The sequence below is a fragment of the Oncorhynchus kisutch genome, unplaced genomic scaffold (genome assembly GCF_002021735.2).
Source record: "Oncorhynchus kisutch isolate 150728-3 unplaced genomic scaffold, Okis_V2 Okis01b-Okis20b_hom, whole genome shotgun sequence".
Classification (NCBI taxonomy): domain Eukaryota; kingdom Metazoa; phylum Chordata; class Actinopteri; order Salmoniformes; family Salmonidae; genus Oncorhynchus; species Oncorhynchus kisutch.
In genome coordinates this window covers 11986406-11997681 of record NW_022261978.1, presented here as the reverse complement: position 1 = coordinate 11997681, position 11276 = coordinate 11986406, and the positions used below count along the sequence as shown (strand labels likewise).

General features: G+C 40.2%; 1 protein-coding gene across 1 annotated transcript; it reads right to left on the bottom strand.

The window, feature by feature from the left end:
• Positions 1-588: 588 nt before the first annotated feature.
• Positions 589-10881, bottom strand: LOC109877095 (zinc finger and SCAN domain-containing protein 2-like). Its single transcript, XM_031811650.1, has 2 exons — positions 10308-10881; positions 589-2025 (listed from the first exon to the last, which is right to left on the bottom strand). The coding sequence occupies exons 1-2, from the start codon at positions 10591-10593 to the stop codon at positions 1076-1078; spliced, it is 1236 nt and encodes a 411-aa protein (XP_031667510.1). The 5' UTR covers positions 10594-10881; the 3' UTR covers positions 589-1075.
• Between the last annotated feature and the right edge of the window lie 395 nt (positions 10882-11276).

Here is an 11276-nt window from a genome sequence, read left to right as displayed (position 1 = left end):
TTTTCACATCCAAAGTTTTTTTTTTTAATCGAGATGAGACCATACTATTCCTTTTGAGATGAGATCATACTATTCCTTTTGAGATGAGACCATACTATTCCTTTTGAGATGAGACCATACTATTCCTTTTGAGATGAGATCATACTATTCCTTTTGAGATGAGACCATACTATTCCTTTCTAGATGAGACCATACTATTCCTTTCTAGATGAGACCATACTATTCCTTTTGAGATGAGACCATACTATTCCTTTTGAGATGAGACCATACTATTCCTTTTGAGATGAGACCATACTATTCCTTTTGCGATGAGATCATACTATTCCTTTTGAGATGAGACCATACTATTCCTTTTGAGATGAGATCATACTATTCCTTTTGAGATGAGACCATACTATTCCTTTCTAGATGAGACCATACTATTCCTTTCAAGCCACACTGGAAGAACCATCTTCCAAGTGGGGGACCGACGATGCAGATGTCGACCATGGAGCACGTGCATCACATGCAAACATAACCGGATTATCTGTAGAGGAATGACACACACACACACACACACACACACACAGAGAGAGAGCCAAGAGTTTGAAAATAACAATTTAATCACGTAAAGCATACAAATTGATTCTGATGTGCTCTATACTCAAGAATTCATGTCTTGAGATTTGTTTTAAAACATACCAATTATTTTTTAGTAGACTTTATCCAATTAGATTTCATATGGCATAACAAAAAGCACACATTTTCTGTAACAAATATGAGATAATGGAAGCACTTGTTCTCTCAAGTATGTCAAGTATGTTCTCTCAAGTATGTGTGATGAACTAGAGCTCTTTCCACACTGGGAGTAGTGGTAAGGCTTCTCCCCTGTTCTCTTCTCCCATGTGTTTGTTACTTCATGGTCCTTCAGGTTCCCTAACTGGGTAAATATCTCTCCACACTGAGAGCATTGATATTGTTTCTCTTTAGTGTGGATTCTTTCATGCTCTGTCAGTTGCCTTACCAAGGTAAATCTCATTCCACAGTAGGATCAGTGGAAAGGCTACTCTACAGAGTTTGTTAGCTCAGGTTAATTTTATTCCACAGTGGGAGTAATTCCAAAAGGCTTCACGCTTGTGTGTACTTTCTCATGCTGTTTCAGTTTGCCTAATTTCTTAAAACTCTTTCCACACTGGGAGCAGTGGTAAGGCTTCTCCTCTGTGTGTGCTCGCTCATGTATTTTCAGACTCCCTAGCTGGTTAAAACTCTTTCCACACTGGGAGCATTGATAGGGCTTCTCTCCTGAGTGTATTCTCTCATGTGTTTTTAAGTTACATGACATGGTGAAATTCTTTCCGCACTGTGAGCAATGGTAAGGCTTCTCTCCCGTGTGTGTTCTTTCATGGTATTTCAGGTATGCGGGCTGGGAAAAACTATTTTGACACTGGGAGCATTGGTAGGGCTTCTCTCCAGTGTGTATTCTCTCATGTCGTTTCAGGCCGTTTAACCGGCTAAATCTCTTCCCACAGTCTGAGCAGTGGTAAGGCTTTTCTCCAGAGTGTAAACCTATATGTCTTTTCAGGGAATCTGATGAGGTAAAACTATTTCCACACTGGGAGCATTGGAATGGTTTTTCTCCTGTGTGTACACTCTTATGCAATTTAAGATGCGATGACCGGGAGAATCTCTTTCCACACTGGGAGCATTGGAACGGCTTCTCTCCTGAGTGTATTCTCTCATGTGATTTCAGGGAACCTGATGAGGAAAATCTCTTTCCACACTGGGAGCATTGGAAAGGCTTCTCTCCTGAGTGTATTCTCTCATGTGATTTCAGGGAACCTGATGAGGAAAATCTCTTTTCACATTGAAAGCAGTGATAAGGCTTCTCTCCTGTGTGCGTTCTCTTATGTTTTTTCAGGTGTCCTAACTGGATAAATCTCTTTCCGCACTGAGAGCAGTGATGTGGTCTTGCTGATTTGGACATCACTGGGTCTGGTTCCTCGGCGGGACACGTCCCACTTTCAGAGTAAGAGTCTGGTCTCTCTCCTGCCAAAGACAGAGTATTTTTCAGTTTAACAGAGAATTTCCAGAGTGGGCTCTCTGTTACCTTTGAAGTAATGACAATTGTACACGTAGAAATTGACATTATAGGCCATTAACCTCTCTAGGGGATGTGGGATGGTAGCGTCCCACCTGGCCAACATCCAGTGAAATTGCAGAGTGCCAAATTCAAAAACAGAAATACTCTTTATAAAAATTCATGAAACATACAAGTGTTATACATCGGTTTAAAGATGGACTTCTTGTTAATCCAACCACGGTGTCAGATTTCAAAAAGGCTTTACGGGGAAAGAATACCATGTGATTATCTGAGAACAGCGCCCAGCAGAGAAATCATTACAAACAGTTACCAGCCAAGTAGAGGAGTTACTGCACTCTGTTCTGTAATGTTCTGTACTGCACTCTACTGTTCCGTTCTGAACTGTTACACAAGTCAGAAAACCGATAAAATTAATCACTTACCTTTGATGATCTTCATATGGTTGCACTCACAAGACTCCCATTTACTCAATAAATGTTTGTTTCATTCGATAAAGTCCCTCTTTATATCCAAAAACCTCCAAAAAAGCATTTTGTTCAGTAATCCACAGGCTCAAAGGCAGTCACAACAGGAAGACGAAAATAGAATCAATCCTCAAGTTGTTTTTAGTCATAATAATCAATAATATTTGAACCGGACAAAAGCTTCGTCGATATAAAAGGAAAACAAGAAAGGCATGCTCTCTCTGGGACACTGAATGGTCCACTCATTTAGAGTGGTCTTACTCACACATTGTTCAGAATACAAGCCTGAAACCATTTCTAAAGACTGTTGACATTTAGTGGAAGCCATAGGAAGTTCTGTACTAAAATCTACTGTTCTGTTCTGTAGTGCACTCTACTGTTCTGTTCTGCACTCTACTGTTCTGTTCTGTACTGCACTCTACTGTTCTGTTCTGTACTGCACTCTACTGTTCTGTTCTGTACTGCACTCTACTGTTCTGTTCTGTACTGCACTCTACTGTTCTGTTCTGTAGTGCACTCTACTGTTCTGTTCTGTAGTGCACTCTACTGTTCTGTTCTGTACTGCACTCTACTGTTATGGTCTGTACTGCACTCTACTGTTATGTTCTGTACTGCACTCTACTGTTCTGTTCTGTAGTGCACTCTACTGTTCTGCACTCTACTGTTCTGTTCTGTACTGCACTCTACTGTTCTGTTCTGTACTGCACTCTACTGTTCTGTTCTGTACTGCACTCTACTGTTCTGTTCTGTACTGCACTCTACTGTTCTGTTCTGTACTGCACTCTACTGTTATGGTCTGTACTGCACTCTACTGTTCTGTTCTGTACTGCACTCTACTGTTCTGTTCTGTACTGCACTCTACTGTTCTGTTCTGTACTGCACTCTACTGTTCTGTTCTGTACTGCACTCTACTGTTATGTACTGTACTGCACTCTACTGTTATGTACTGCACTCTACAGTTATGTACTGCACTCTACAGTTATGTACTGCACTCTACAGTTATGTACTGCACTCTACAGTTATGTTATGTACTGCACTCTACAGTTATGTTATGTACTGCACTCTACTGTTATGTACTGCACTCTGCAGTTATGTGCTGCACTCTACAGTTATGTTCTGTACTGCACTCTACAGTTATGTACTGCACTCTACAGTTATGTACTGCACTCTACAGTTATGTTATGTACTGCACTCTACAGTTATGTTCTATACTGCACTCTACAGTTATGTACTGCACTCTACTGTTCTGTTCTATACTGCACTCTACTGTTCTGTACTGCACTCTACTGTTCTGTTCTGTAGTGCACTCTACTGTTCTGTACTGCACTCTACTGTTATGTTCTGTACTGCACTCTACAGTTCTGTTCTGTAGTGCACTCTACTGTTCTGTTCTGCACTCTACAGTTATGTACTGCACTCTACTGTTATGTTATGTACTGCACTCTACAATTATGTTCTATACTGCACTCTACTGTTCTGTTCTGTAGTGCACTCTACTGTTCTGTTCTGTAGTGCACTCTACTGTTATGGTCTGTACTGCACTCTACTGTTATGTTCTGTACTGCACTCTACTGTTCTGTTCTGTAGTGCACTCTACTGTTCTGTTCTGTACTGCACTCTACTGTTATGGTCTGTACTGCACTCTACTGTTATGGTCTGTACTGCACTCTACTGTTATGGTCTGTACTGCACTCTACTGTTATGGTCTGTACTGCACTCTACTGTTATGTTCTGTACTGCACTCTACTGTTATGTTCTGTACTGCACTCTACTGTTCTGTTCTGTACTGCACTCTACTGTTATGTACTGTACTGCACTCTACAGTTATGTACTGCACTCTACAGTTATGTACTGCACTCTACAGTTATGTACTGCACTCTACAGTTATGTTATGTACTGCACTCTACTGTTATGTACTGCACTCTACAGTTATGTGCTGCACTCTACAGTTATGTTCTGTACTGCACTCTACAGTTATGTACTGCACTCTACAGTTATGTACTGCACTCTACAGTTATGTTATGTACTGCACTCTACAGTTATGTTCTATACTGCACTCTACAGTTATGTACTGCACTCTACTGTTCTGTTCTGTACTGCACTCTACTGTTCTGTACTGCACTCTACTGTTATGTTCTGTACTGCACTCTACAGTTATGTACTGCACTCTACTGTTATGTTCTGTACTGCACTCTACAGTTATGTACTGCACTCTACTGTTATGTTATGTACTGCACTTTACTGTTATGTACTGCACTCTACTGTTATGTTCTGTACTGCACTCTTCAGTTATGTACTGCACTTTACAGTTATGTACTGCACTCTACTGTTATGTTCTGTACTGCACTGTTATGTTCTGTACTGCACTCTACTGTTCTGTTCTGTAGTGCACTCTACTGTTCTGTTCTGTACTGCACTCTACTGTTCTGTTCTGTACTGCACTCTACTGTTATGTACTGTACTCTACTGTTATGTACTGTACTGCACTCTACTGTACTGTACTGCACTCTACAGTTATGTACTGCACTCTACAGGTATGTTATGTACTGCACTCTACTGTTATGTACTGCACTCTACTGTTATGTACTGCACTCTACTGTTATGTACTGCACTCTACTGTTATGTGCTGCACTCTACAGTTATGTTCTGCACTCTACTGTTATGTTATGTACTGCACTCTACAGTTATGTTCTATACTGCACTCTACAGTTATGTTCTATACTGCACTCTACAGTTATGTACTGCACTCTACTGTTCTGTTCTATACTGCACTCTACTGTTCTGTACTGCACTCTACTGTTCTGTACTCTACTGTTCTGTTCTGTACTGCACTGTTCTGTTCTATACTGCACTCTACTGTTCTGTTCTGTACTGCACTCTACTGTTCTGTAGCGAAAGCATACCATGCAATTATCTGAGAACAGCACCCAGCAGACAAATCATTACAAACAGTTACCAGCCAAGTAGAGGAGTTACTGCACTCTGTTATGTAATGTTCTGTACTGCACTCTACTGTTCCGTACTGAACTGTTCCACAAGTCAGAAAACGATACAATGAATCACTTACCTTTGATGATCTTCATATGGTTGCACTCACAAGACTCCCATTTACTCAATAAATGTTTGTTTCATTCGATATAGTCCCTCTATATATCCAAAAACCTCCAAAAAAGCATTTTGTTCAGTAATCCACAGGCTCAAAGGCAGTCACAACAGGAAGACGAAAATAGAATCAATCCTCAAGTTGTTTTTAGTCATAATAATCAATAATATTTCAACCGGACAAAAGCTTCGTCGATATAAAAGGAAAACAAGAAAGGCATGCTCTCTCTGGGACACTGAATGGTCCACTCATTCAGAGTTATGTTATGTTCTGTACTGCACTCTACTGTTCTGTACTGCACTCTACAGTTATGTACTGCACTCTACAGTTATGTACTGCACTCTACAGTTATGTACTGCACTCTACAGTTATGTTCTGTACTGCACTCTACTGTTATGTACTGCACTCTACTGTTATGTTATGTTCTGTACTGCACTTTACTGTTATGTTATGTACTGCACTCTACTGTTATGTTCTGTACTGCACTCTACAGTTATGTACTGTACTGCACTCTACTGTTATGTTCTGTACTGCACTCTACAGTTATGTACTGTACTGCACTCTACAGTTATGTACTGCACTCTACTGTTATGTTATGTACTGCACTCTACTGTTATGTTATGTTCTGTACTGCACTTTACTGTTATGTTATGTACTGCACTCTACTGTTATGTTCTGTACTGCACTCTACTGTTCTGTTCTGTACTGCACTCTACTGTTATGTTCTGTACTGCACTCTACAGTTATGTTCTGTACTGCACTCTACTGTTCTGTACTGCACTCTACAGTTATGTACTGCACTCTACAGTTATGTACTGCACTCTACAGTTATGTACTGCACTCTACAGTTATGTTCTGTACTGCACTCTACTGTTATGTACTGCACTCTACTGTTATGTTATGTTCTGTACTGCACTTTACTGTTATGTTATGTACTGCACTCTACTGTTATGTTCTGTACTGCACTCTACAGTTATGTACTGTACTGCACTCTACTGTTATGTTCTGTACTGCACTCTACAGTTATGTACTGTACTGCACTCTACAGTTATGTACTGCACTCTACTGTTATGTTATGTACTGCACTCTACTGTTATGTTATGTTCTGTACTGCACTTTACTGTTATGTTATGTACTGCACTCTACTGTTATGTTCTGTACTGCACTCTACTGTTCTGTTCTGTACTGCACTCTACTGTTATGTTCTGTACTGCACTCTACAGTTATGTTCTGTACTGCACTCTACTGTTCTTTTCTGTACTGCACTCTACTGTTCTGTTCTGTACTGCACTCTACTGTTCTGTTCTGTACTGCACTCTACTGTTCTGTTCTGTACTGCACTCTACTGTTATGTTCTGTACTGCACTCTACTGTTCTGTTCTGTACTGCACTCTACTGTTATGTTCTGTACTGCACTCTACAGTTATGTTCTGTACTGCACTCTACTGTTCTGTTCTGTACTGCACTCTACTGTTCTGTTCTGTACTGCACTCTACTGTTCTGTTCTGTACTGCACTCTACTGTTCTGTTCCGTACTGCACTCTACTGTTCTGTTCCGTACTGCACTCTACAGTTATGTTCCGTACTGCACTCTACAGTTATGTTCCGTACTGCACTCTACTGTTCTGTTCCGTACTGCACTCTACTGTTATGTTCTGTACTGCACTCTACTGTTATGTTCTGTACTGCACTCTACTGTTATGTTCTGTACTGCACTCTACAGTTATGTTCTGTACTGCACTCTACAGTTATGTTCTGTACTGCACTCTACAGTTATGTTCTGTACTGCACTCTACAGTTATGTACTGCACTCTACAGTTATGTACTGCACTCTACAGTTATGTACTGCACTCTACAGTTATGTACTGCACTCTACAGTTATGTACTGCACTCTACAGTTATGTACTGTACTGCACTCTACAGTTATGTACTGTACTGCACTCTACAGTTATGTTCTGTACTGCACTCTACAGTTATGTTCTGTACTGCACTCTACAGTTATGTTCTGTACTGCACTCTACAGTTATGTTCTGTACTGCACTCTACAGTTATGTTCTGTACTGCACTCTACAGTTATGTTCTGTACTGCACTCTACAGTTATGTTCTGTACTGCACTCTACAGTTATGTTCTGTACTGCACTCTACAGTTATGTTCTGTACTGCACTCTACTGTTATGTTCTGTACTGCACTCTACTGTTCTGTTCTGTACTGCACTCTACTGTTATGTTCTGTACTGCACTCTACAGTTATGTTCTGTACTGCACTCTACTGTTCTGTTCTGTACTGCACTCTACTGTTCTGTTCTGTACTGCACTCTACTGTTCTGTTCTGTACTGCACTCTACTGTTCTGTTCCGTACTGCACTCTACTGTTCTGTTCCGTACTGCACTCTACAGTTATGTTCCGTACTGCACTCTACAGTTATGTTCCGTACTGCACTCTACTGTTCTGTTCCGTACTGCACTCTACTGTTATGTTCTGTACTGCACTCTACTGTTATGTTCTGTACTGCACTCTACTGTTATGTTCTGTACTGCACTCTACAGTTATGTTCTGTACTGCACTCTACAGTTATGTTCTGTACTGCACTCTACATTTATGTTCTGTACTGCACTCTACAGTTATGTACTGCACTCTACAGTTATGTACTGCACTCTACAGTTATGTACTGCACTCTACAGTTATGTACTGCACTCTACAGTTATGTACTGTACTGCACTCTACAGTTATGTTCTGTACTGCACTCTACAGTTATGTTCTGTACTGCACTCTACAGTTATGTACTGCACTCTACAGTTATGTTCTGTACTGCACTCTACAGTTATGTTCTGTACTGCACTCTACAGTTATGTTCTGTACTGCACTCTACAGTTATGTTCTGTACTGCACTCTACAGTTATGTTCTGTACTGCACTCTACAGTTATGTTCTGTACTGCACTCTACAGTTATGTTCTGTACTGCACTCTACAGTTATGTTCTGTACTGCACTCTATAGTTATGTTCTGTACTGCACTCTACAGTTATGTTCTGTACTGCACTCTACAGTTATGTTCTGTACTGCACTCTACAGTTATGTTCTGTACTGCACTCTACAGTTATGTTCTGTACTGCACTCTACTGTCATGTTATGTACTGAACTCTACAGTTATGTACTGTTCTCTACTCTACTGATCTGTTCTCTACTCTACTGATCTGTTCTCTACTCTACTGATCTGTTCTCTACTCTACTGATCTGTTCTCTACTCTACTGATCTGTTCTCTACTCTACTGATCTGTTCTCTACTGTTATGTACTGAACTCTACTCATCTGTTCTCTACTCTACTGATCTGTTCTCTTCTCTACTGTTATGTACAGAACTCTACTGATCTGTTCTCTACTGTTATGTACTGAACTCTACTGTTATATACTGAACTCTACTCTACTGATCTGTTCTCTACTGATCTGTACTGAACTGTGCTGTCCTTTGATGTCCAAACTTCAGATTTGGTCCGAACCAACCAAATGTGGTCTTGTTTGGGGGCAGAAGCTCATTAAAATAATAGCCAGTGTATAGAACAATACCCGAATATGCAAAGTAGGACAGTGCATATTTCTACCTTTGTGTACCTATTCAGGATACATCACCACGAAGAGAGAACCCACTTCACTTACTGTATTTCAAGAACCAAAACAGATGTTTTTCAAAGTCAGTGTGTGATGTCATAGATGACACCTCATTCTTTCTGCAGACATCGTTGATTCTTAGTTCGGAGTGAATATTTAACAGAGTTTTTTTGGAATGTACACAAACTGAGGGAGATGGAACCAACATTCTGTAACCAAATTTTGCATCTGCACAGTTCCAGACAGAAAATGTTTTTTGTTGTTGTTGTCAAATGTTAAAAGTAGTGATTGTGCATAGAGTGGAAAGGTTTGTTCAGCTTTGAAATCAATGTTTGTTGTTGTTGGTTGGCATACATTGAAAGTAAGACATCTGAGTGTCGGCGATTCCATACCTTTAACAATTCCTACTACAGAACAAATTACTCAAAGTGTAGAACTTCAGTAGAATGCCCATTTAATAAAGGTGTAGAACTTCAGTAGAATGCCCATTTAATAAAGGTGTAGAACTTCAGTAGAATGCCCATTTAATAAAGGTGTAGAACTTCAGTAGAATGCCCATTTAATAAAGGTGTAGAACTTCAGTAGAATGCCCATTTAATAAAGGTGTAGAACTTCAGTAGAATGCCCATTTAATAAAGGTGTAGAACTTCAGTAGAATGCCCATTTAATAAAGGGGAAATCTGCAGTTGCTACGTCCACCTTTTATGGGCTTATACATTAATTATATGTACCCATTGATTCTTGAAAATATATAAGTTATTAATGCCTCATGAGCAGAGTTCAACTGTCATACTCCCATCAGAACCCACTATATACAATCAAAACAAGGTTAAAACTATCATTTTGGATGGTCAGTCTTTGCATCCATACTTCTGTCTATGAATTTGAGAGTGGTTACATTTCATCAGCCCCATCCCTCAGATATTTACAGGAACAGGGGCGGGGATCTCGCTTTGATATTGTTTCAACTGCAGATTTCCCCTTAAAAACCACTCGTTTGGATCAACAACTGCGGCGCTTGTGCCCATGTTTTTAAGATAGTACACTACTCACTGGCGTTAATCAGATCTCCAGTCTGCTCTTCTTCCTCCTCCAATGTGACAGTAATCTCCCCCTCCTCTTCTTTCACTGTGACAGTCGTCGCCTCTTCCTCCTCTTCCTCGTAGTCTTCCTTCACAGTAACATCCTCCTCTTTCACTCTGAAAGCTTCTTCTTCTTCTTTCAATGTAACAGCTTCATCTTTTTTAACTGTGACAGCCTCCTCTCCCTCCTCCTCTTTCACGAGAGCTTCTTTCTCTGTCCAGCAGACCTGCTCTTCTTTAGCAAGGGACAAGCTCATGGTCGAATATGTTAGCTAGCTAGTTAGCATTAGCGAATAGCCCACTAACGTTACTAGGCTAAGTTAATAAGTAATCTTACCGACAACATAAATATGAAATTTTATGAAGTATAGTAAATAAGCAGATGGTGTGTTTAAAACACGGAGGTTAATATACACCCAAAAAATTGTCAATGAGCTCCAATGTTTCGGTGTTATGTTGGCTAGCTAGCTGTGAAGATGGCTGAATCAGTAGCAGAGTTGTAGCTGTTGTTGAAGAAGCGTCCCGCACCGTCCATTATATTATACGTCACGCAAGGGGCACCAGCTGAAAGACTCGTATTGCCATCTGCTGACTCATGTGGGTAAACGCAATTTAACAAAAATAATATTCTTGCAATTAATTAAACACTAGGCAGGTTTTCATTTACCCAGGATAATTCGAAAAGCAATGTCGCAGAAAGAAAATCATTGCGACCTGTGTAACAGAAACGGCAGGAGAAATCTTCAAAAGATACAATTTTAGTCTCAGTTAAGCAGGGCTGGAATGGTCTTCTGTATAACTTTCTTTATTGCAACAAAAGATGATGGAAAATGTGCAGTTGGGGCTGTAACACAGGGTTATAACCTGGATGTTTCATCTAGTATAACATCCAGAGTTACATCCAGCATCCGGCTCAGAGTTACACCCAGCATTCGGCTCA

What these genes read in the sequence shown, in the direction of transcription:
- LOC109877095 (XM_031811650.1), bottom strand. Translation starts at nt 10,593, where the DNA reads ATGAGCTTGTCCCTTGCTAAAGAAGAGCAGGTCTGCTGGACAGAGAAA. An exon ending in TGGAGATCTGATTAACGCCA is followed by an intron (nt 2,026 to 10,307) that starts GTGAGTAGTGTA and finishes TGTCTTTGGCAG; the next exon opens with GAGAGAGACCAGACTCTTAC.